This window comes from Neovison vison, chromosome 1 (assembly GCF_020171115.1).
Source record: "Neovison vison isolate M4711 chromosome 1, ASM_NN_V1, whole genome shotgun sequence".
NCBI lineage: Eukaryota > Metazoa > Chordata > Mammalia > Carnivora > Mustelidae > Neogale > Neogale vison.
In genome coordinates this window covers 116846370-116873523 of record NC_058091.1, presented here as the reverse complement: position 1 = coordinate 116873523, position 27154 = coordinate 116846370, and the positions used below count along the sequence as shown (strand labels likewise).

Below are 27154 nucleotides of genomic sequence, written 5' to 3'. Positions count from 1 at the left end.
GCTTATCCCTCTCCCTCTGCCCCTGCCCCTGCCTGTTCTCTTTCCCTCTCCAAAAAAAAAAAAAAAAAAAAAAAAAAAAAAAAATCTAGAATGAGCCTGGGTTATTTCCATAAGGGGAAAAAAATCCTATTTCTAAAATACTATGAAAGAGGCAATAGAGAAAAGTACTTTAAAAATAAGCATGTTTTACAAATATAAACTAGTATTTTAAATTAAATGTATTCTACTTTGTCACAATTCAACATATGTCTTTATTTTATTTATTTATTAATAGAGTTTATTTATTTATTTGACAGATAGAGATCACAAGTAGGCAGAGAGGCAGGCAGAGAGAGAGAGAGAGAGAGAGAGGGAAGCAGCCTCCCTGCTGAGCAAAGAGCCCACTGAGCCAGCCAGGCACCCTATTTATTTATTTTTGAAAAGATTTTATTTATTTATTTGACAGAGAGAGATCACAAGTAGGCAGAAAGGCAGGCAGAGAGGGAGGAGGAAGCAGGCTCCCTGAGGAGCAGAGAGCCCGATGTGGGGTTCGATTCCAGGACCCTGAGATCATGACCTGAGCCAAAAGCAGAGGCTTAACCTACTGAGTCACCCAGGCGTACCTCAACATATGTTTTTAAGAAATTATTATTTTAATAGTCTCCTCTAATCTTCTTCCTTCCTAGGTCGCTTGCTTTTTATTTTTTATTTTTTTTAAGAAAGCGGGCATTTTCAAATGGTCTAAACCATGAATTTGGGGCATCAAAACCTACCAGAAAAATTTCCATAGGAAACTCCAGTGGGTACTGATTGAAAGAAATTCTGATACATTTGTTGATTCTCAGCACAACAACAGCAGTTAGAAATAGTAGGATGCTGGTAGAATTAGCTTTTGGGAGAGTTACACAGTAGTTAACTATGTTCTGAAAGAAAACAAAATTATAAAGGCTTAGTAAGGGGCATGATAATTGCCTCTATCTAGAAAATGACACTCTAGCTTAGTTGAAAAAGAAATCCCTAAGCAGTGTTTCTGGGCACAAATGTCTTTATAAGTATTACTAGCACAGTGGAGGCAAATGGAAAGATGGAGATAGATATAGATATAGATATAGATATAGATACAGATATTTTTTTATTTGAAAAGGAGACACTACAAGATAATAATGCCCAGTAAGGAGAGAATACACTTTAATGTTTCAGGGTAATGGAAGGGACCCAGGAGTTCTGTTTTTCAGGCTACTCTTTTTACTAATTTTTCTAGACCACTGATGGATGTTCTTTAGCATGCCTCCTATGCCGTTCTTGCATCAAGGGACAACGTAGCATCTTATATTCTTTAGATGTTTCAGGATACAGGTCTGCTATGAGGCATGTAGTGGGAAGAGTTATGCTAGATTACAGTATTTTAAAAACCAATTTTTAATGTAAATCATGTTTGCTTAAAAGGGCTGGGCAAAATGGTTAATGCAACTGAGAACACGATACCACCGGCATCAGTATTTAATTACGACTGTAAATCTAGAAGAGATGAAATTATTTCTAAGACCTTGTTGACTAAGCCGCCTATGCAGCAATCTCTCCACTTGAGTCAAGGGGAGGGGCATCTGTATATCTGGACGAGGGTAGAAATTACTCACATAGAAGAAGGAGATGGGACCAGCGTGAAAACTAATCATAATCCCGAAGATGCAAGTCAGCTGGGACAGAATAATGTGTAGTGCCGTGGCAGCCAGGTAAGCGCTGATTGCAGCCTCCGGAAGGTACTTGGCAACGAAGCCAAAACCTAACAAGCCCATTGAAAGCTGCAGGAGGTTCGGGTGGAAAAGAAAACTGGAGTGAGACAGAATGTCACCAAACCAACAAAGGCATCAATTAGGCGCTCTCCACGAAGTTGCCAACGAAAAAGTTCAATGAGGCCCCTGGGGTTAACTCTGCCCTCTCTTTTTCTCAGCAACTGCAAATGACAAGGTCCGTCCTTGGTGTTGATTCAGGAGCTGTGCTGCGAGATCACACTTCCTTCCTGCTTCGGAAGCACTTACGCTTAAGTTCGTGCCCTAGCATCTATTGACCTTATTAATGTGAGGTTAACAGTGACCAAGTGGTGATTAGAACAAGCTTTTGCCTTTTTAAGGGCCCTTTTGTTAGACGTTTTGATAGCCCTTTTCAGGAGATGTTAATATTCCTGTGAGGAATGTGGCTTTTCACAAAGGGAAAAGAAAGACAAGTTAAAAAAACCCCCCGGGTTCCAGCTCAGACTCCTCGGCCTTTGACCTTTATCTTTACTAAGAATGATTAAACTGAATTTATGTCTTCAGGATTACATACATAATAGATAATATGTATATATAAGACATAAATTCAGTTTCTATAAATCCAGTATATATAATAAATATAATTTATATATTATATATGCATATGTACATGTAAAATACCATATTACACTTAATATATAATTTGTATATTTATATTTTGAATAAATAAATGTAATTATATATTATATAATTAAACTTATATAATTTATCTGATTATATATTTATATATAATTACATATAATAATTCTATATTTATATATAATTACATATGCCAAAAATTATACATTAAATGTAGGTTACATTTTAGTATTTTATATGTACACGTGCATATGTTATATATGTGTATTATATATATATATTTAAATATATAAAGGATCTAAAAGGGTAGCCCCAAACTATTAAAAAAGTTACTCTTGGGGAATGGGATTAAAAGTTGGGGCAATATTGGGGCACCTGGGTGGCTCAGTCAGTTAAGTGTCTGCCTTAGGCTCAAGTGGTGATCCCAGGGCCCTGGGATCAAGCCCATTGTTTGTCCGGTTCCCTGCCTCTCCCTCTCCATTTGCTCTCTCTCTCCATCTGCTTTTCCTCCAGCTCAGGCTCTCTTTCGCTCTCTCTCGCTCTCAAGTAAATAAATTAAATTTTAAAAAGGTTGGGGCAATATTTTAAGATTTATGCACTTTTTTTATTATTTGAGACTCTTGCAATATACGTGTTCATCTTATTTTTTTTCCAAGTAGGCTCCACATCCAATGTGGGGATTGAACTCACAACCCTGAGGGCAAGAGTCACATGCTCTACTGACTGAGCCCGCCAGGTGCCTTCCATCTTTTATAATAAAAAGCAACTTGAAAATTGTTGGATAGAGGGCGAGCCCCATTTCCCCTTAAGAAAGGAGGTTAAGAAAACTTGCACAGCTTAATGAAGAAGATGGGGAAAGATAAGTCTTGAAACCTACTATAGTTAGCACTTCACCTCTCCTTCACTAGAAGCTCTCAGAAAACAAACTTGGAAGAGTAAATCTTGGAGGTTTAAAAGGTTTTTGTTTTCAAGCTTTCAGTCAGTTGAGCACTATGTCTCTATATTCTTTGATCATTATTGCCCAATATGCTCTGCTACTCTAATGGGGCCAGTCAGCTTCCTGTCTTTTGTGTGATTGGCTGATCTGTATCTATTTCTGTGTTTATCCATGAATCCCTCTTTTGTGCCCATATCTGTCAATCCCTGTCCATCATTTCTTTCAAGAGCTCAATAAAATGCCTCTTCTCCAGGAGATATGGTGAGAAGAGCATCCTAGGGATGAAAAACTTGGCTTCAATCCTGGCTCTGCCTCTCACAGGCTGTGTGAGCTTGGACAAGTTAAGTAAACTCTCTGAGCCTGTTTCTTCATCTATAAAAAGTGAGTAATACTCCACCATGCAGTGTTTTGTATGAATCACATTGTAGAAAACATGTAAAACACTTAGCTCAAATCTGAGAGTAGTGACAGAGGCAAATACGTTACCATTTACTTTTCATGCCATCTCTTCCACCTTGTAAGTGGCAAATACCTATAACCATAAAGCTCTTTCTTGCTCAGCTGGGCTGTGGTATCAGAATTTGTGTTGACCTAATTCTCTAAGCAGCGAATGTCAATCAGTCAGAGTTGGCCTATGACATGAAACCTATTGCACATTCTTGTAGAAAACAAGTACTAAATGTTCAGTGAATGAAGAGAAGTCTCAAAACATGGTTGTTTCCTTCACAGACAACTTCAACCAACTAAAGGTTATTCCTGTGCTTTACATTCTTTTGACACCGAACACTTCACTTTTATTAATATTAATATTAATTTGCACTTTAAAATTATGTAAAGCACAGATTCTGGAGATAGACAACCTTGAGCCCAATTCCCAGTTTGGGATCTTACTGGCTGTGTGACCTTGGTCAATTCACTTAACCTCACTATAACTTTTTTCCCCTTAAAACAAGGATCATAGTGGGCACCTGGGTGGCTCAGTTGTTGGATGACTACCTTTGGCTCAGGTCATGATCCTGGAGCCCTGGAATCAAGTCCCTTGTCAGGCTCCCTGCTCAGCAGGGAGTCTGCTTCTCTCTCTGACCCTCTCCCGCTCATGCTCTCTCTCTCTCTCTCATTCTCAAATAAATAAATCAATAAATAGAACCTTAAAATTAAAAAAAAAAAGATCATAGTAATACCTACCCTCATACAAGGAGTTGTAAGGATCAAATGAGAGGGATACATGTGAAGTATTTTGAACAGTGACTAACACATAACAATGAATGTTAGACATTTTCTAGTACAGACTTCTTTTCAAAATTTAAACATTTATTTTAGATAACTGTAAATCAATATGGAGTTGGGAGAAACATTACAGAGAAATCTGGTGTACTCTTTACTCAGTTTCCCCCACTGATAGCATCTTGTAGAATTATGGTTGACCCTTGAATACCACAGAAGTTAGGGGCAACACCCCCTCCCCAAACACACACAGTTGAAATCCATGTATAACTTTTTTCTATTTTAAGACTTTATTTATTTGAGAGAGGGAAAATATGAGCAGAGGGAGGGGCAAAGGGAGAGAGAGAAGCAGTCTCCTGGGCTGAGAAGAAAGCTCGATGCAGGGTTTGATCCCAGGACCCTGGGGTCATGACTTGAGCCGAAGGCAGATGCCTAACCAACTGAGCCACCCAGCATCCCCCTCCAATGTATAACTTTAGAGCCCCTCAAAACTTAACTCCTATTCTCCTACTATTGAGTGGAAGCCTTACCAATGACATAAACAGATGATTAACATTTGGTATATGTGTTACATACTATATTATTACAGTAATATAGGATATAGAAAATAAAGTATTATCAAGAAAATCATAAGGAAGAGAAAATACATTTACAATACTGTACAGTATTTATTTTTTAAAAATCTGCATATAAGTGGGGCTTTGCAGTTCAAGCTCATGTTGTTTAGGGGTTTATGGTAATTGTTTTAAATACTTCCTCTACATACATTTTGAGTGTTATAATTTCATTTCAACCATCAAATATAATTTAGGAGGCACAAGAGGAGGAGGAAAATCTATCGTATTTATCCATATTTTTACTCTTTCCATTATTTTTTCTTCCTTCTTGATGTTTCAAGATTCTTTTATCATTTCCTGTTTAGAGAACTTCATTCATCATTCTTTTAGGGTAGGTCTGCTCCTAGCAAATTCTCTTAAGTTTTCTTTCCTCTGAGAATGTCTTGATTTCCCTGTGATTCTTAAAGGATATTTTCATTGGGTATATGATTTTGGATTGACATTTCTTTGCTTTTAGCAAACAGAAAATATTGTGTAACTTCCTTCTGGACTCTATGGTTTCTGATAAGAAATCTGCTGCCAGGCACCTGGGTGGCTCAGTTGGTTGAGCAACTGCCTTTGGCTCGGGTCATGATCCTGGACTTCCAGGATCGAGTCCCGCATCGGGCTCCCAGCTCCTTGGGGAGTCTGCTTCTCCCTCTGACCTTCCCCTCTCTCATGTTCTTTCTCACTCCTTCTCTCTCAAATAAATAAATAAAATCTTAAAAAAAAAAAAAAAGAAGAAATCTGCTGCCGTTTGAGTTGCTCACCCCGCGCCCCACCCCATAGGCAAAGTGTTTCTCTTACTGCTTTTGAGAGTTTTTTTCATTGTCTTTAGTTTTTAAGAGATTGGCTATAATTTGTCTTTTTTTTTTTTTTTTTAAGATTTTATTTATTCATTTGACAGATCACAAGCAGGCAGAGAGGCAGGCAGAGAGAGAGAGGGAAGCAGGCTCCCCGCTGAGCAGAAAGCCCGATGCGGGACTCGATCCCAGGACCCTGAGATCATGACCTGAGCTGAAGGCAGTGGCTTAACCCACTGAGCCGCCCAGGCGCCCCTGGCTATAATTTGTCTTAGGGTGGATTTCTATGGATTTATCTTGTTTGAAATTTTCTCAACTTGACTCTGGAAGCTTACATTTTTTGCCAAATTTGGGGAGTTTTCAGCTGTAATTCAAGTAATTCAGCCCCTATCTTTTTTCTCCTCTCTTTCTGGGAATCTCATAATATAAATATTAGATGTGTTGTTATCGTCCTACTTGTCCCTGAGTCTCTGTTCATTATTTTTTCCAGTCCGTTTTTCTCTCTGTTGTTCCTATTGGGCAATTTCTATTGTTTTTTCTTTGAATTCATTCATTCTTTCCTGCCTCCTCTACTCTTCTAAAATTTCCATTTGTTTCTTCATATTTTCTGTTTATTTGCTGAGACTTTCTATTTTCTCACTTGCTTCAAAATCATGTTCATTATTGCTTGCTGAAGCATGTTTAGGATGGCTGCTTTAAAATCTTTGCCAGATAATCCTAACATCTCTGTCATCTCAGTGCTGGCATCTTTTTATTGTCTTTTTTCACTCAAGTTGAGATTTTTCTGGTTCTTGACATGACAAGTAATTTTCAGTTCAATGGTGGGCAACTATGCTATGAGATGCTGATCTTATTTAAATCTGTGTTTTACCTTACTTATTTTGACAAAGTGATGGCAGGGGAGGGGGAACGTGCCATCTTGTTACTGCCTGTAGATGTAGAAGTCCAGCTTTTCCCCTAAGCTTCCACTAGCAGCTGTGGCAGTAAGGACTCTTCATTATTGCTGGGCCAGGGTAGGAGTTCTGGCTCCCACTAGCCCTCTGCTGATATTATCCTGGTTGGAAGAGATGGGAATACCTTACTTCTTCCCATTTGGCGTCCACTGACACTACAACAGAAGGGATTGTCCTCTTCTGAAGGCCGTCTCTGATACTACCCCAGTGAGGAGTAGGAAGAGGGTCTCATTATTGCACAGTGGGAATTAAAGTCTTGACTCCCTATTTGGCCTTTGCTGACAACAGCCCAGTTGGGGTTGTGGGTGTGCACTTCATTATGGGTAGGTAAGGGTGAAAGTCTGGACTCTTCAGTTGGCCTTTGTTGGCATGAGGGAGTTGATATCACAGTTTTGCTTTGTTTTTCCTTGGTGTTTGTCTGGAGTATAGTAGTTATATGTAAAAGTTTTCAGCTTTGCTAGCCTTTTTTGGTGCTGTGGCTATAAAGAACAGATTTCTGTTAGGGCTTGGTGTGTGTGTGTGTAGGTGTATGTGTGTGTGCACAGGTATTAGCATTTGGGTTTCTGGCTTCCTTAGCACCAAGTTTGAAATATAAGAGGCAAAAGGAAAACCCTGGAAACTCACCATTGTGTTATTCCTTGGATCCTGAGGTTCTGAGCCAGTTTGCCTTCTCTCCACTATTCAGAGTCTTATGTTTGTGTTATATATAACGTTCCAAGGTTTTTAGTTGTACTTAGCAGGAGGCATAGGGAAAAGTAGATCTATTTCATCTTTCTGGAAATGGGATATCTTTTCCTTTATAAGATGAAAAAAACTGAGGCTCAAAGAAGGCAAGAGAACATGCCCAGGGTCATGTAGAGAATTCATAGATTGCTGATTTATATTCTGTTATTTTATCTTCTCCTACAAGATTGATTTTTTTAGCCATAGGAATTTCATCTTCTTTTTTATTTTTGGTCTCTGTCAAAGTACCCAAATTCATATTTCTGTACCAGTAGTTATCACATACTGATGCTTACTATGTGACAGGCTCTGTGCTGAGTGCTTTACATGTATTTTCTCACTTAGCCTTCATAAGAACCCTGTGAAATAAATGTTATTATTCCTACTTTATACACAAGGAAACCAATGCCCATAAATGTAAGGTAATTTAAGTAAGTCATATAGCTGGTATCTGGGCTAGACTTTGTAGGCTTTCTTTCTTTCTTTTTTTAAAAGATTTTATTTATTTATTTGACAGACAGAGATTACAAGTAGGCAGAGAGGCAGGCAGAGAGAGAGGAGGAAGCAGGCTCCCTGCTGAGCAGAGAGCCCGATGCAGGACTTGATCCCAGGACCCTGGGATCATAACCTGAACCGAAAGCAGAGGCTTTAACCCACTGAGCCATCCAGGTGCCCTGACTTTGTAGGCTTTCAGTAAAACCTTATCTAATAAAAGATGGTTCCAGGAGAGATCAGCAAAAATTAGCTAGAGAGTAGATTGGTTGCAAAGAAAGAGAAATAAGGCTAGCATATGTGACTTCTGTTCAATGGGTGAAGCTTTAGATGTTAGTCTCTGAGAGAAAATCAAAGACACACCAAAAATAAGTTTTGATATTTTAATATGTCATTGATATTATTGTCCTTTAGCTGTGCTCCTGAAATTAAAAAAAAAAAAGGATTCCAGATCTTGCTCTCATGCTTACTTAACCCAAAGTATAGTACACGAGCTTATGAGTGTTAGTCTTGTTGAAAGAATATAAAGACATTTTTAAAAAACATGAAATCATGAATAGAACTCTAGACCATAGTCCCTAGGATCCTTCTTTAGACAAATGAGAATGTTCAGTGTCTCATCCTAAATCAATGGTGGATTGTTTCTGAGGAAGGGAGAAGTTTTGTCACTAAGGAGAGCCTATCCACACATCCTGTAAGTTTTTAAAAAAATAAGCAACTAAAGTTCCAGATATATCATGACAAATAACAGGAGCAACAAAAGGAAGGGGTCCCTTTGTAGCTCCTTTATTTATTTATTTCTTCTTCAGGGGTTCGGAGACTCTGATCCTACCTGAATAATCCCAGTCAGAAAAGTTGTGGATGCCACCACACTCAAGGATCTGTTATAGTCCGCAAGGAAGGAGGGCTTGGAAAAGTCATCCTTGATGAAAGTTCCCAGAATCAGGTTGCCATTGTTGAATGGGTACAACCTCAGCACATCGATCATCAGAGCACTCATAAGGAAGAAGGAACCTATGAAAGAAGATGTTGGGGCAGAAAGTACAGTTTTAAATCCAGGTAACCTGACATATTTGAAAAATCAAGGCATGGTCTAATGTTTTGTTTTTGATCTGAAGAACTTCTCTTATTTGAAAGTGGCCATTGGAAAAGTGAGAAGGAGCAAAGAAAAGAACTCTGGTTCCACATGCCATGAGCATCTTCCAGAATTTAGATCTTGGTGGTAAAGGTATTAACCTCTTTGCAATATGGGCACAAGGAGTGGGATTCAAAGGGAAATTGGCTGGAAATGCATACCAGGCTCAGTCACTGTACCTGCTCTTAGAGATGGTGAATGAAATTGAAACGGTAGGTAGGCAGATCAGAAAACAAAGCTAATCAATAATAATAAGAAAAATAGCACTATCACTTGTGAAGGATTTATTAGTTGCAAAATGACAATGAGATAAACCTGTTTCAAACATGATTTCATTCAGTCCTCCAATCCACATAGTCACATATGGGAGTAAAGGCAAATCTTACCTTTAAATTACCTAACAGAAACAAAACTCCTGTAGCCTTATTATCAGTATCTGGAAATGACTGTGCTATGCCCCAGGAACTTGGAAATATAGGAATAAATTGTCCTCTCAGTCTCCCAATGTAAAATCAACACATAATGGATTTTAGTAAAGACATGTGATACTGTCCTTTAAAAAGGCAGGATAGCACTCTGCATCTAGAATAATGGGGTGGTAATCAGACTGAATATACAAATGTATCTGGAGAAAAAGTGTGTCCGTCAAAATGATCAGTACTGGTTGGGTGGTCAGTTGTTCAGTGGGGAAGCCAAGAAAAAGGCACTTTACTAAGTAGATGTTGACAATGCCCTTCCAAGATTATTGCACATTTTGTGGTTTGATTGCTATGACGGTTTACCTAAGTGAAGAAAATGTGCTGCTTGTATGACTTTCAACTAGTTTGTTATTTCTAATTATAAATTAGTAGATGCACTTCTGACTCAGGGAAGGTAAGTGCTTGTCCTATGGATTTGAGTGCTTTGATTATATGACAGCCTTTTCTCATTGTAAATTAATAAGCTAATATAGTTATTGAAATGTAGGCCCATGGACTTGGGTTATTATAGGTCCAGCTGAAAGATGGATCTACTCTAGGAATATTGGCAAACTTGCCTCTGGATCTTCTGGGTTGAGGGCAGTCAGATTTCAATGTGTGTTAATTTCACCAGGATAAGTACCCCTGCTGTCTAATTCCTTTGGGAAAGAGCTAGCCGACTCTGGCAGTGACATTAATAATGGCACAATCTCTGAAATCTGAACACTCACCCTATGGATAGAATGTCCATCTTCTGCCTCCTTTTATCCTACCTTAAACATAGCAATAAGGAAATGATTGAGGCAGAAATTCCATCCACCCCCTGTAGCTCTAGTGCTGAACTCACCAATGGACATTTGATGACATGATCCCAAAATGATGTAAATTACTGAAGAACAGAAAGCCGCATAACAGACATTGAGAGGAGGAATCAGTTGCCTCGTCAGCAAGCTAAATGTCAGGGCTGAAAAGATAATTCAAGTAAGAAAAGTTAGGCTGGCTTTTCAAAGTCACCTTTAACAAAAACTGTAAAGAATATTGAAAATAAAAATGATCTACGTGTCTAGCTGCTGAGTGTGGTAATAAGATCTCTTAACCTGCAGCCCATCATTTGTGCCTTTTATTACCTCCTTTGATATCTAGCTTCTCCTCCTACTTTACCACATGCTTTTATACCTCAGCTCTAAATCACAGGCTTAAACACCTCTCCTTTCAAGGTCTTCATGCTAATCATGGAAAACAGATGTCGCAAGAATAAGACCTCTGATTCCAGCAGCTGAGAAGCAGCCCCATTTCACACCTTGTCTAATAGCAGAAGGCCCAGGCATCCTCCAGGACTGGAAATAAAGCTGGAGAACAAGAGAAGAATCATATGTAACTGGCTTGATTCCATATTGGTATGTGCAGTCCCTCTTTCCTATGACAATCACTTAGGTCTCTTTCTTCAACAACTCCTTCAATACTTACTTTCTTCCCCAAGAACACCATGAGGATTTGGAAATTTTGAAGCAAATGGATTAACGTGCATGGTGTCATCCTTTCATCCTTTGATGTAACAAACCCACAGTTCCTGCCCTAAGGGTGTATCTTCTTCTTCTTCTTTTTTTTTTGAAAGAGAGAGAGAGAGAGAGCGCGAGCACACGCGTACCTGGGCAGGGGCAGGGGAGATTGGGGTGGGACAGGCTGAGGGAGAGAGAGAACCTTGAGCAGTCTCCTTCCCAGCATGGAGCTCCATGCATGGCTCAATCTCGTGATCCTGAGGTCACAACCTGAGCAAAATCAAGAGCCTAACAACCAACCGGATTGAGCCGCCCAGGCACCTCTGGGTGGTCTGTCTTCAATTTACATCATACCAAGTGCTCACTTGAATTCAGTTATGAGTTCAGTGAGCAAATCTAGTGTCTTAGACAAGAAAGGCTGTGTGGGTGGGGGGAGGGGTGGGTGTAGAAGTTCAAACATGTACAAAAACAGAGTATAATGGGCTCCCATTATACCCATCACCTGCTCCAACAGTGGTCGACTCATGGCCAATATTGTCTCATCTATTCCCTCACTCCTCTCCCACTTCATATTATTATTAAGCAAATCCAAGACAGGAAATTATTTCATCTGGTGATATATTAGTACATATCTTTAAAAGAAGACCCTCTTATTTTTTTTAAAGATTTTATTTATTTATTTGACAGAGAAAGACACAGTGAGAGAGGAAACACAAACAGGGGGAGTGGGAGAAGAAGAAGCAGGCTCCCCGCTGAGCAGGGAGCGGGATGCGGGGCTCGATCCCAGGACCCTACGATCAGGACCTGAGCCAAAGGCAGACACTTAAGACTGAGCCACCCAGGCACCCCAACCCTCTTATTTTTTTTTTTTAAACCAATCTCTACACCCAATGTGGGGCTCAAACTCACGACCTTGATATCAAGAGTCTTGTGCTCTACTGACTGAGCCAACCAGGTGCCCCAAAAGAAGACCCTCTTTTATTTCACTTATTTATTTATTTTTAACTATTTTATTTATTTGAGAGAGAGAGCATGAACAGGGGCAGAGGCAGAGGGAGGGGAGAAGGAGAGGGAGAAGCAGATTCCCCATCGAGTAGGGAGTCCAGTGCAGGACTTGATCCCAGGACTCTAGGATCATGACCTGAGCCGAAGGCAGATGTTTAACCAGCTGAGCCACTCAGGTGCCCTAGAATACCCTCTTTTAATTTCACTACAACACCATCATTATATCTAAGAAATTAATAATGGTTCTCTATCAAATATCCAGTCAATGGTCAAATTTCCCTGCTTATTTCATAAATGATTGTTGTGGTAGAGAACCCCTAAGATGATCTGTAATGGCTAATTAGTTTTCCTGCCTCTGTTTGATCCTCACCCCTTAAGTGTGGGATGGACCTAGTAACTTGCATCTCATAAACAGACTACAACAAAAATGATAGGCTGTCACTTTTGAGAGTAGATTGCAAGAAGACTGTCGCTTCTATCTTGGTTGCTCTTTGACTCACTGTCTCTTTCATCTAGGCCACCAGCTGCCACAGTTGGCTTCAAGAATGTGTGACCTATACAATTAAACAGGACTTAGAAGACACCACATTTGGCTTCATGCTCTACTCTGACCATCTTGAAATTCTGAATATTTTTTGGACTAGGGGTTCTGCATGTAGCTGATCCTGCCAGCTGCCCTATTAGGAAGGCACTCAAGTGCTCTTGGAGATGGAGGCCCACAAGGTGAGAAACCCAAGCCTGTCAGCAGACACACGAGAGAGCCTGCAGACTGATCTCCAGCCTCTGTGGAGCCTTGAGATGACTTGAGATAGCTTGACTACAACCACATGAGAAACCTTCAGCCAAAGATTTGGGGTGATATTTAAAAAAAATATTTACTATTATATGTTGTATTATCTCTGACAATCTTTATCAGATTCAAATGAAGTTCTCACATTGGTTGATAGGTCTCTTAGATCGTTGTAATTTATAGTTTCTCCTTCCACATTTTTTTTTTTCCTAAGCAAGGTTCTAATGATTGCAAAAACAAAAAACCAAACCACCTCCCTCAACCCCCTCCCACACACACAGAAAAATTGCTCAAATTAGCTTAAGCAAAACAGGAAATGTACTAAAAGTGTACAAAGGACAGTTAGGCCTCATCAGAGACTGGAACCGGAACTAAAAAAACCATCAGGATCCAAGGCCATGATCTCCCTATTTTCTTTGTCTCCAGGCTTGCACAGTCTCCTGTCTTTGTTTCTAGTTTGGGGCCACTGTGAACAACATTGCCATGAATATTCTTGTATATCCTCTTGGTGCATCAAAGTACAAGTTCCTTGGGATTCTATATTCTGAAGCATAATTGCTGGGGCATTTTGCCAGAACATGCCAACCTGTTTTCCAAATGGTTATACAACTTATACTCCCACCAGCATTGTATGACAGTTCCCATCATCTGCATCTGTGTTAGCACATGATACTGTCAGGTTTTAAATTTTAGTGTGAATGAGTTAGTGTGTAACTTATTTGAAACTCACTTTTCACTTCACTGATTGTCAGTAATGTTGATCAGTCTCATTGAGTTGTTTCCTTACAGATTTGTAGGAGAATATATATTACAGATTTAAATCCTTTGTTGGGTACATGTATTACAAATACCTCTCCAATTCTGTGGTTTGTCGTTCAATCTTTATGTGTCTTTGAATGAACAAGACTTTTACTTAATTCAATTTATTAGTCTTTTCCTTTTAAGCAGGCTAGTGCTTCTTATGTCGTCTTTGAGAAATCATTTTCTACTTCAAGATCATGAAAATATTCTTCTACATAATTCTAAAAGTCCTTGATTGTTTTACCTTTCACATTTAGGTCTTTAATCTACCAGGAATAGATTTTTATGTATGGCATAGGGAAGACATCTAAAAATCGTGGGTTTTTGGTGCTGTTTTTATTGTTTTTAGTAGGTTCCCGCACAGCATGGAGCCCAATGTGGGGCTTGAATTCATGACCCTGAGATCAAGAGCTGAGCTGAGATCAAGAGTCATACACTTAACTGACTGAGCCACACAGGTGCTCCTAAAAATTATTTTTTCATGGAAGTATCCAATTGTTTCATATCATTCATTAAGAAGTTTGTTTCTATAGTGAAACGTATGATATAAAGTAAGCAACATATATTTGTATGACTCTTTTCTGTTCCATTGGTCTGATTGTTACTGTAATACCACACTGTCTTGCTATTTTGTAGGAATTAGTTTAGTAATAGTTTTGATAATTTAAGTCAAAAATTCCTATTTTTATTGTGAAATATAGTATACATATAGAAAGTGCATTAAAATAAATGTTGATGGGGTGCCTGGGTGGCTCAGTCTGTTGAGCAACTAACACTTGGTTTCGGCTCAGGTCACGATCTCAGGGTGTGGGATCAAGCCCTGGGTTGTGTTCTGTGCTCCGGAGGAGTCTGCTTGGGATTCTTTCCCTCTGCTCCTCCCTTAACTCATGAGCTCTCTCACATGCACTCTCTCTCTTTCTCTCAAATAAATAAATCTTAAAAAAAAATAGATGTTGAGCTGAATGAATACTTATAAAACAAACACCTTTGTTACCACCATCCAGGTCTTTGTTATAATTCCACCTGTTCCCACAAAGGTATTCATTATTTTGACTTGGTGATAAAAATTTATTTGCTTTTCTTTATAGCTTTACCAGTAGTATACATATTTCTAAACAATAGAGTTTAGTTCAGTATGAATTTTCAGTTTGAATTTTATATATATATATTTTAAGGAATTTATTCATTTGACAGAGAGAGCTATAACAAGAGAGGGAACACAAGCAGGGAAAGTAGGAGAGGGAGAAGCAGGCTTCCTGCTGAGCAGGGACCCCGAAGCAGGGCTCGATCCCAGGACCCTGGGATCATGACTTGAACCGAAGGCAGATGCTTAATGACTGAGCCACCCAGGTTCCTGAGTTTGGATTTTATATTAATGGAGTTACAATGTATGTAATTTTAATTTCTGCTTCTTTTGCTCAATATCATGTGTATAGAACCATGCCATGTTGTGGTGAGTGCCTGAGATTGTTCATGTTCCTTGCACGTATTCCAATATACACATATAAGAATGTTTATTTATTCTGTCTACTTTTGGTGGATATTATCTTAAATATTATAACTTTATATTAAATCTTGATAATTGGAGGAGCAGGTCTTCCCATGCTATTCTTTCAAAAGAACATGGCCATTCTTGGCTTTTTGCATTTACACATACATTTTAGAATCTGCTTATAATGTTCCATTAAAAAAATGCTGTTGGGGGGGCGCCTGGGTGGCTCAATGGGTTAAAGCCTCTGCCTTCGGCTCAGCTCATGATCTCAGGGTCCTGGGATCAAGCCCCGCATCAGGTTCTCTGCTCAGCTTGGAGCCTGCTTCCCCCTCTCTCTCTGCCTGCCTCTCTGCCTACTTCTGATCTTTGTCTATAAAATAAATAAATAAAATCTTTTAAAAAATGCTGTTGGGATCTACATTAACATTGTAATGAATCTATGAAACTTATTTTGAGAGAACTGAGATCTTTAAATATTGAGTCTTCTAACTCCGGGACATGCTATTTCTCCATTAATTTCAACTAAGTTAGTTAATTAATATTACTCAGTAAACTATAATTTCTCTAAAGAGGACTTACATATCTTAGTTTCATTACAGCTTATTCCATATTTTTTATGCTTTTGGTAAATGTTATCTTTTTTTTAAAAAAAATTTCACTATCTGTTCCCCGCAGGTACATAAGAATATACTTGATTTTTATATACTGATCTTGTATCCAGCAAACTAGATACAGTCTTATTAGTTCTATTAATTATTTGTAGATTATTTTCTTCATTAGAAAAATCATCATCTATAACTAATGAAGTTTTATTTCTTCCTTTACAATCTTTATACTCATATTTCTTTTTCTGGCTTTAATTTGCTGCCTATGAATTCAAGTATAATGTTGAATAGCACCTACTTATTCTTTAAAAAAATATATATATATCATATTGATTTATGTTTTAAGTAAGCTCTATACTCAATGTGGGGCTTAAACTCATGACTCTGAGGTTAAGAGTTGCACAGTCCACCAACTGAGCCAGTCAGGTGTCCCATCCCTTATTTACTCTTGATAAGCAACATAGAGCACAAAGAGAAAGTCTTTTGAAATGTCGGTTTCTTTCTTTCTTTCTTTCTTTTTTTAAGACTTATTCATTTATTTTAGAGAGAGAGTAATCAGGAGGAGGGGCAGAGGGTGAGGAAGAGAGAATACTCAAGCAGACTCCCTGCTGAGAGCAGACCCAGATGCAGGGTTCAATCCCAGGACCCCAAGATCATGACCGGAGCTGAAATCAGGAGTTGGCTGCCCAACTAACTGAGCAGCCAGGCACGCTGAAATGTAGGATTTCCAATAACTTACCAATACAGGGAAGTGAGAGAATTACTTGGTGGGACCCTGAGAACCAAGTGGTCTAATCTTGGTTAAGCTTAGGCTGTGGAGAAATAAAGGGAAACCAAGTTTCCAAACTTCCCACTACCTTAAAAAATTGTTAAATTTAATTTTAGACTTACAGAAAAGTTTCAAAAATAATAGTTTCCACTAATCCTTTCTTAGCTTGTAATGTTAGTATTTTATATAGTCATTGTATAATTATCAGAATCAGGAAATTAACATTATAAATTAACTAAAGACTTTATTTAACTCTCATTAGTTGTTCCACTAATTTCCATTTTCTGTTAGGGACTCTATCCAGAATCCCACATTCATTTTAGTTGTTATTTCTCCTTAGCCCTGCAATCTGTAATAGTTCCTCAGTCTTTACTTGATTTTGATACTTTGAAAGAATACTAACAGATCAATTATTTTGCCAAATGCCCCTCATTCTGGGGTGGTCTTTAGTTTCTGCATGATAGTACAAGTTTACACGTTCTTGGCGAGAATGCTACAGACGTTGTGTCCTTCTTAGTGTGTCATATCATAGGATCATAAAATCTCTGTATGTCTTACTACTGGTGATGACATAGCATTGATCATTTGGTTCAGGTTGTTTCTCTCAAGTTCTCTACTGTAGAGTAGAGAAGTAGTTAGCAATTATCTTGAGAAAGAATCTTCAAAACTACACAAACTTTCATCCACTAATTTTAACACCTGTTAGTGGATTTTATCCATGAAAATTACTAGTGTGGTGTTTCCCTAATGGTTATTTTCTACCTTCTTTTATGTTTATAAATTGGAATTGTACTGTAAGGAAGATCTAGAACTTTTTATTATTTTTAATTTTTAAATTTTTTAAAAAAGATTTTATTTTTTATTTGACAGACAGAGATCACAAGTAGGCAGAGAGGCAGGCAGAGAAAGAGAGAGAAGCCTCCCCACTGAGCAGAGAGCCTGATGTGGGGCTCAATCCCAGGACCCTGGGATCATGACCTGAGCTGAAGGCAGAGGCTTTAACCCACTAAGCCACCCAGGTGCACCAACATCTAGAACTTCTTAAATAAGTTCTTCGCCATGTAGTATTTTTGTTTCATTTGAAGGAAATTATTAAGTTGTCAGATACTACCTATTTAAGTATAAATACAACTTTTGAATTATTTATACAACAAATTATTTCATTATTCACACTACTTAAAATAATACACAATCTCTTAATTAGCAAGAGTTGCTCAGATTCATCCATTCATGTAGTTATGTAATTATTATTATTCATGAAAGATCTTGTGTACCCACTATGTGTTAGATACTATGCTGGATGCTAGGTAAATTTATATATCTATTCTCCCTTTGGTATGAAAGTACACTGATAATTTGGTACTTTAACAATGGGATGGCCTCAATTTTCACCATAAATGCAGGACCTTTGATAAGTGGGAGTCAGTAGAGGACTCGCAGTTAAAGCAGCAGGCTCAAGAGTTCAGGTCTTCCATTGTAGCCCTCTAGAGACTTTCTGTTACTTTTCTGGAAGTGAATGTACCCATACAAATGGAACATTTTGGTTTATAGCTGCCACATGGAAATTTTACAAGGTACTCCTTTATATTGGGGATGCAAGGCTGGTTCAATATTTAAAAATCAATTAATGTAATCTATCATATTAATAATCTAAAGAGAAAAATCACATGCTCATATCAATAATGCAGAAAAAGCATTTGAGAAAATATACCATCCATTCAAGATAAAAATTCTCAGCAAGCTAGAATAGATGGAAATTTCCTTCACCTAATAAAGGGCATCTACAAAAATCCTACAGTTAATATCATACTTAATGGTGAAAGATTGAATGCTTTCCCTCCTAAGATCAGGAACATGGCAAAAATGTCTATTCTCAGAGAGCCACTCTTTTTCAGCATAGTACTGGAAATCTTAGCTAGCACAATAAGCAAGAAAAAGTCATAAAGGCCATTCAGATTATAAAGAAATACAACTGTCCTTATTTATAGGTGAAATAATTATCAATGTAGTAAACCCCAAGGAAAAAAGATTATTAGAGTTAGTAAATGAGTTGAAGGATACAAGATTAACACAAAAATCAATTGTATTTCTATATGTAAACAATAAAAACAACTGGAAAACAAAACTGTTTTTAATTACTACAAACAATAACTCCTCCAAATGAAATGCTTAGATATAATTCTAACAAAACATGTGTAAGATCTGTATGCTGAAAACTACAAATGCTAATGAAGGAAATCAAAGAAGACCAAAATAAATGGAGAGATATACTATGATCATGGATTGGAAACTCAACATAATAAAGGTATCAGTTATCCCCAAAGTGATCTGTGGGCTCAATGCAACAGCCATCAATATCACAATAGGATTTTTTTTTGGGGGGGGGCACCTGGGTGGCTCAGTGGGTTAAGCCTCAGCCTTCAGCCCAGGTCATCAGCTCAGAGTCCTGGACCCTGCATCGGGCTCTCAGCTCAGCAGGGAGCCTGCTTCCCCCTTTCTCTCTGCCTGGCTTCTTGTGATCTCTCTCTCTCTGTTAATAAATAAATAAAATCTTTTTAAAAAGGATTTTTTGGTAGATATAAAGAACCTGATGCTAAAATTTATATAAATTTTTAGCTAAAAGAATTTTGGAAAACAACAAAATTAGAGGGATCACACTACCCAATTTTTAGCCTCATTATAAAGATACAATAATCAAAACATGATATAGGTAAAGGGAAAGACAAGTAGATCAATAGAACAGAATAGAGTCCAGAAATAGACCCACAAAAATATGGTTGTTTGATCTTTGACAAAAGTGCAAAAACAATTCAATGAGCAATAGCCTTCTTTAAAAATGATGTTGAATATGTAACAAAAAATAAACCTTGACCTAAATTTCACACTTTATGTAAAGATTAACTCAAAATAGATCATAGATCTAAACATAAAACATAAAGGTATAAGACTTTTAAGAGAAAACATAAAAGAAAATCTTTGTGACCTGGGGGTTAGGTAAAAGGTTCTTATATATGATAGGAAAAGCACAATCCACAAAAGGAAAAAAATGGATAAGTTGGACTTCATCAAAACTAAAGCCTTTTGTTCTGTTAAACACATGATCAGAGAATGAAAAGATAAGCTACAGACTGAGAGAAAGTATTTCCACACTACATATTGACAAAGGATTTATATCCAGAATATATAAAGAAGTCTCAAAAATTAACAGAAAACAAAAGGTTTTTTTTCCAACTAAAAAAATGGGCAAAAGAGTTGAACAGGCACTTCACTAAAGAGGATATGAGGATAGGGGTGCCTGGATGGTGCAGTTGGTTGAGTGTCTGACTCTTGGTTTTGTCCCAGATTGTGATTTCAGGGTTGTGAGATTGACCCCATGTGGGGCTCTATGCCCAGTGTGGAGTCTGCTTGAGATTCTCTCTCCTTCCCCCTGTTCCCTTCCAGCTCATGTTCTCTCTCTTTCTCTAAAATAATAAATAAATACAAATCTTTTAAAAAAGGATATGAGGATAGCAAAAATTAACATGAAAAGATGTTCAACCTCGTTAGCCATTAGGGAAATACAAATTAAACCTATAAGGAGACATCACTATATACCTCTTAGAATGGTTACAATAAAAGATAATAAAAACTAGCTTTCATCAAATAAGAATTTTGCCCTGTAAATACTCTGTTGGAAGGACAAAAAGGCTATAGATTGGGAGAAAAAATTTACAAAACATAAAAGACAAAGGCCTAATATCTAGAATATATAAATAACTCTTGAAACTCAATAGTGAAAATGCAAATAATCTGACTTAGAACATGAGCAAAAGACAGGAAGAGCCAGCTCATTTAAATATAAAGGTGGGAGGGGCCCCAGGAGGGCTCAGTCATTAAGTCTGCCTTGGGCTCAGGTCATGATCCCAGGGTCCTAGGATAGAGTCCCGCATCAGACTCCCTGCTCAGTGGGAAGACTGCTTCTCCCTCTCCCACTCCTTGTGCTTATGTTCCCTCTCTCACTGTGTCTCTGTCAAATAAATAAATATATCTTTTTTAAAAAAGTATATATATGTATATATATACATATACACACTCACAAGTGGAGAAGTAGTATGGGAAAAATCTTAAACATCACAAGGCATTAGGGAAATGCAAACAAACCACAATGAGGTCTCAGACACCCCTATTAGAATGGACCCTCCCCCAAAATAGTTGTGACAACACCAAATGCTAGTGAGGATACAGAGCAACTAGATCACTCATAGACCACTCATGCTGGTGGGAATATAAAATGATACAACCATTCTAGAAAAAAGCTGGCAGTTTCTTAAAAATATAAAGATGCAACAATTGTGCTCCTGATTACTTATTCCACAGAAATGAAGACTATGTTCATTAACCTGTGCACAAATGTTTAAAACAGCTATGTTTATAATAGCCAAAACTCAGAAACAATCCAGATACACTTTAAGGATGAATGTTGAAATAAACTATGGCACATCCACATCCACATGGAGTTTTACTTAGTAACAAAAAGGAAAAAACTACTGATACATACAAAAACCTAGATGAATCTGTAGGGAATTAAGAAGAGTGAAACAAAGGCAATCTCAAAGAATTTCAACTGTATGGCTCTTCATATAACTTTCTTGAAAGGATAACATTCTAAACATGAAGAAGATTAGTGGTTGCCAGGGTTAAGGAGGGGATGGGGGCAAGGGTCAAGTGGGGCTAACTATAAAAGGGCAACAGGAGGGATCCTTGTGGTAGAAATGTTCTGTATCTTGACTATATCAATGTTAATATCCTGGTTGTGAAACTGAACTGTAGTTTTGTAAGATGTTACCACTGGGGAAAGTAGGAAAAGGATACAAGGAATGTCTCTGTAGTCTCTTACAAATGTATGTGAATCTATAATTTTTAAAAAGATTTATTTATTTGAGAGAGAGAGAGATTGAGCACAAGTGGGAAGAAGAGAAGACAGGCAGAGAGGAAGAGAGAGAATCTCAGGTAGACTCCACACCAAGCATGGAGCCCACATGGGGCTCAATCTCACAACCCCGAGATCATGACCTAAGCCAAAACAAACAAACAGACACTCAACCAAATGCACCACCCGGCATCCCTTGTGAATCTGTTATTATCTAAAAATAGGAAGTTTAATTTAAAAAATACAGACATCATCAAGTGAAGGGTATGGAGGAACTAAAACTCTTGTACATTGCTGGTAGGGATAAACAATGGTAGGTACAGCCCCTCTGGAAAACAATTTGGCAGTTTCTTAGGATGTTATACACATAGTTACCATATGACCAATGATATCACTCCAGGGTATTTACCTTAGAGAAATGAAAGCTATGTTTTCTGGAAAACCTGTACATGAATGTTCATAACAACTTTATTTTTGACAACCAAAAACTAGCCATGAAATGTCTCCCAACAAGTGAATGGGTAAACTAGCTGTGGTATGTCCATGCAATAGACAATTACTCAGGAATGAAAAGGAACAAGCTATTGATGCGCATCACAATTTCCATTAATTTCAAAGACAATGTGCTGAATTGAAGAAACCAGGCTTCAAGAGTTACATACTCCTGGACGCCTGGGTGGCTCAGTTGGTTAAGCAGCTGCCTTCAGCTCAGGTCATGATCCCAGTGTCCTGGGATCGAGTCCGACATCGGGCTCCTTGCTTGGCAGGAAGCCTGCTTCTCCCTCTGCCTCTGCCTGCCATTCTGTCTGCCTGTGCTTGCTCTCTCTCCCTCTCTCTCTCTGACAAATAAATAAAATCTTTAAAAAAAAAAAAAAAAGAGTTACATACTCCCTGAGTCCATTTAGATGATATTCTCAAAAAGGCGTAACTGTGGTGATAGAGAACAGATCAGTTTTTGCCAGGGGTGGATGGGACTAAAAGGAATGGCATAAGAGTGTTTCAGGGCTGATAGAAATGTTCTGTATCTTTGTTGTGTTGGTGGTTATATAAATCCATGCATGTGTTTAAATTTATAGAATTGAACATCAAAAGGGGGAAGAAAAGTCAATTTTCCTGCAGGATAGTTAATTGACTATTTAAAAAGGGATCCCTGGGACACCTGGGTGGCTCAGTTGGTTAAGCAACTGCCTTTGGCTCAGGTCATTATCCTGGAGTCCCAGGATCGAGTCCCACATTGGGCGCCCTGTTCAGCAAGAAGTCTGCTTCTCCCTCTGACCCTCTCCCCTCTGATGCACTCTCTCTCTCTCAAATAAATAAATAAAATCTTTAAAAAAAGGGGGGGGGATCCCCTTTCTCCAACTAACAGCCTTGTCCCGGAGTTGGTTGTTAGCTACCTCTCGCCCCTTTGCTTGGCCTCTCTCATGCTTCATACAAGCCGTACAATCACAGGTTTCAAACCTTTCTGATGGGCCCCAGGAGAAGAAAGGAATAGCATTTAATTACTATGTAGTAGGGGAGCCTGGGTAGCTCAAGGGGTTAAAGCCTCTGCCTTCGGCTCAGGTCATGATCTCAGGGTCCTGGGATCGAGCCCTGCATCAAGGTTTCTGCTCAGTGGGGAGCCTGCTTCTCTCTCTCTGCCTGCCTCTTTGCCTACTTGTGATCTCTGTCTGTCAAATAAATAAAATCTTAAAGTAAATAAATAAATACATAAATACTATGTAGTATTAATTTAAATACTATGTAGTAGTTGCAAACTACTGTGAGTAAAGGATTAATAAAATCTTTTCTCTCTCTCTGAAAATAAATTTGATATTGGGTTAACTTTCTAGTTGTTGCTTCGGAAACCCAGTAATGGTGGGATGTCAGCTGTGTTACCAGCCAATACTGGTTATGGTAAAAATGAGCCTGCTTAGTCTGCTCTATCTGGACCAAGCTGATCTGTGAATGAAGGATAAATATACAGTGGGAATCATTAGCTTTGAGCTTCTGAGTGCAATAACTCTTGTAACTGGCCATGGTGTTTGTGGAACCCTGGAAGCAAGTTATGAGAATTATGAGAGATGTTGGTTCCTATTCAGGAACTGAGGCTTCTGAAGCCCATGATAACTCCTGCACCTCTGTCTATGTGATCTTGCTGTCTTCTATCTGAACTGCCACTCGGAAGACCAAAGAGTGGTGCCTGGACTGCTTTGTATGTAACTTACTGAAGAGATGCTAGCATGCTGTGTTTCCTATGCTTTACCTTCCTAAGGAAAACCAATGCCAAGTGAGGTCTATTGTAGTTGTGTGAGTATGAAATGACTAATTAAGCAAAAACAAAACAAAACAAAAAAACCCAAAACAACATTGAATGAGCATTGCAAATACTCTTGAAAGTATTCTATCAAAACTAACTGAGTTTATCTTTTTTCTTAAAGATTTATTTTATTTGAGAGAGTGTACATATGTGCTGGGAGTGGGGGTAAGGGCAGAGGGAGAGTGAGAGAATCTCAAGCTGATTCCCTGCTGAGTGTGATGCCAGACAGAAGGCTCCGTCCCACAGCCCTGAGGTCATGACTGGAGCTGAAACCAAGAGTCAGACGCTTAACCACCCAAGTGCCCCAAACCTAACTTAATGTTTTGGAACCCACCCTGGAAGTTAGAAATCTGGCAGGTAAGGGAACAGATGGTAGTAATGTGAATGGAATTCACCTACTTCTTTCCATTCATCTAACACAGGTAATTGTTTACTGATTGTTTACTCTGGGTGAGCAGACCAGGTCTGAGGTTGTGTGTGAAGAGGCTTCGAATCTTCCTTACCTTGGGGAACTTGCACGAGGCCAACAGTTATACCAGCAAGTAAGTCTCCAAGAAGCCAATCCTTGAACCGATACAAACACACCCACTCCAGGAAAGGAAAGATCGTTATTATGCATCTTAGGAACTTGTGCCATGAGCAGCTGTGAGAAAGAAGAACAGAGACTTGATAAGATTTTCCAAAGAAAAAGCCCACATAGCCAAGAAAAGGCCCAGTGCATAACTATTCCCATATAGCAGCATTTCTTGTCAGCTCTATTGACATTCTGACACAGTGGACTAGATAATTCTTTGTTGTGGTGGATGTGTCCTGCGTCCTGGATGACTAGCAACATCCCTGGCCTTTACCTACCAGATGCCAATAGCACCCCCTCCCCCAGTTGTGACACCCCAAAGTGTCTCTAAACATTGCCAAGTGTTCTGTGGGGGACAAAAATCACCTCTGATTGAGAACCAAATGCCATATATATATATATATATATATATATATATATATATATGCCTTATCATCTAGCATACGAAACAGGATGTTTGGAAAGAATGTTATCATCTAGCAAATGAAACAGGATGTTTGGAAAGAATGAAACCCACAAATTTTCCAGTAGGAAAATGGACTCTTACTGTTTTCTCTTGATAAGGACAGTGTTTTGAGATGTGATACTGGTGGGAGGCAGGGGCCATTAAGATGTCCGCATCATTCCCATATACCAATTTTCTTTACTGAATATTAACTCTATGCCGCTTTGGTCTGTAGTATGTAAAAATTTATAGAAAAGGTAGGAGCTGGCCATGTAAAGGAAAGGCAATAAAAATAAAGCTTTATTATCCTTTAACCTAGTGGACATCAATCAGAATGAATTTTGTTATCCAAGAGACATTTGGCAAAGTCTGGAGACATTTTTGGTTGTCACAACTGAGGGAGAGGGTGCTATTGGTATCTGGTGGGTAGAGGGCAAGGACTTTGCTACACATCTTCTAGTGCATAGGACAGCCCCCACATCAGAAACAATTTTCTTTTCTTTTTTTTTTTTTTAAGATTTTATTTATTTTGGGGCACCTGGGTGGCTCAGTGGGTTAAGCTGCTGCCTTCGGCTCAGGTCATGATCTCAGGGTCCTGGGATCGAGTCTCGCATTGGGCTCTCTGCTCAGCAGGGAGCCTGCTTCCCTCTCTCTCTCTCTCTCTCTGCCTGCCTCTCCATCTACTTGTGATTTCTCTCTGTCAAATAAATAAATAAAATCTTGAAAACAAAACAAAATAAAACACCTTATTAAAAAAAAGATTTTATTTATTTTTTTTTGACAGTCAGAGATCACAAGTAGTCAGAGAGGCAGGCAAAGAGAGAGAGGGAAACAGGCTCCCCACTGAGCAGAGAACTCGATGCAGGGCTTGATCCCAGGACCCTGAGATCATGACCTGAGCCGAAGTGCAGAGGCTTAACCCACTGAGCCACTCAGGTGCTCCCAGAAATGATTTTCTGGTCCAAAATGTTACTGATGCTGAGATTGAGAAAACCTATATTAACCTCTAAATCTAAATCTAAAACAGCAGAATCATTGTTAGTCAATTGGTTAATCAATCAACCAGTAAAACTAATATGGTTTTAAATTGCTTTTTGCTAGTTACATCTTAGTATGGGCTGAAAGCCAAAAGTATGAAGATTTTTTATGTATGAGCTATAGTTGGATAACTGGAATTTGACTACAGTAACAAATAGAACTTTTGTGTATGCAAAGCTAAAATGTGTGCTCATAAAGAATTTCACATGTTTTGACTCACAACTATGAGAATTACTCCCCCTAAGGTAATTGAGTCCAAATAAGTGTAAGTGATTTTTCCAAGGTCTCAGTAGTGTGGACATAGCTGGGGCTACAAACCAGGACTTCTGATTCTTTCTTCAGTGTTCTCTCCACTCTATTATCACCATATTTCCTACTGATAGCTATTAAATTCTGTTTGGGAGCCAGGAAAAAATCATTGGCTTGGAAGGAACATCACATTGCTGTTTTTATGAGAGTCCTTGGATGTTAGGCAAGGATACCTAGGGTGCTTTCTCCAATTATGGCCCCCAAAGGGGAGAGCAGAGCATGTCATGGGGACAATTTTTTCCTTCATCTGATCCCGTCTCTCCCATGTACCACTGGGCAGAAGACAAGCCACCCTAGGCAGAGTCATCAAATAATAATACAGTGGACATGGAATGATGGGACTCTAGACCTGAAAGAAAATCAAGAAAGGAGCTAGAGGGATAGGAATTAAAGCCAGTGTGTGTGTGTGTGTGTGTGTGTGTGTGTGTGTGTGGCGGGGGGGCGGTTTGGGGGCAGGGGGCCTCAGTATAAGCATTTTGACACAAATCTGGATTTTTCTCAGGACATCTTAAAAGTGAGGAATGTAAGAGTCTATGTGAAAGGACCGGGGAGGGGTGCCTGGGTGGCTCAGTGGGTTAAAGTCTCTGCCTTCAGCTCAGGTCATGATCCCAGGGTCCTGGGATCGAGCCCCACATCGGGCTCTCTGCTCAGCGGGGAACCTGCTTCCTCCTCTCTCTCTGCCTGCCTCTCTGCCTACTTGTGATCTCTGTCTGTCAAATAAATTAAAAAAAAAAAGAATAATGCTTGAAAGGACTGGGGACATTTTGACAAGAAAGGAAATATTTGTAGTTGCTAATGGAAAGGGAGAAGATGAGGAAAGAGATGAGGTTTTCTGTAGAAAAGAAAGAAAGGTGGCTGTGGCACCTGGGTGGCTTAGTTGGTTGAGTGTCTGACTCTTGGTTTCAGCTCAGATCATGATCTCATAGGTCATG

The 27154-nt window shown here is 38.8% G+C and overlaps 1 protein-coding gene across 1 annotated transcript in view; it reads right to left on the bottom strand.

Annotated features, from left to right (window-relative positions):
- Positions 1–27154, bottom strand: part of SLC26A8 (solute carrier family 26 member 8) — a 78894-nt gene that overhangs the window by 38611 nt on the left and 13129 nt on the right. Inside the window, exons 4-7 of the mRNA XM_044244457.1 lie at positions 10538–10654; positions 8930–9111; positions 1617–1781; positions 753–902 (exon numbers count right to left, since the gene is read on the bottom strand). Of these exons, the coding sequence (XP_044100392.1) occupies positions 753–902; positions 1617–1781; positions 8930–9111; positions 10538–10654 (614 nt within the window). The remainder of the gene's footprint in view (positions 1–752; positions 903–1616; positions 1782–8929; positions 9112–10537; positions 10655–27154) is intronic.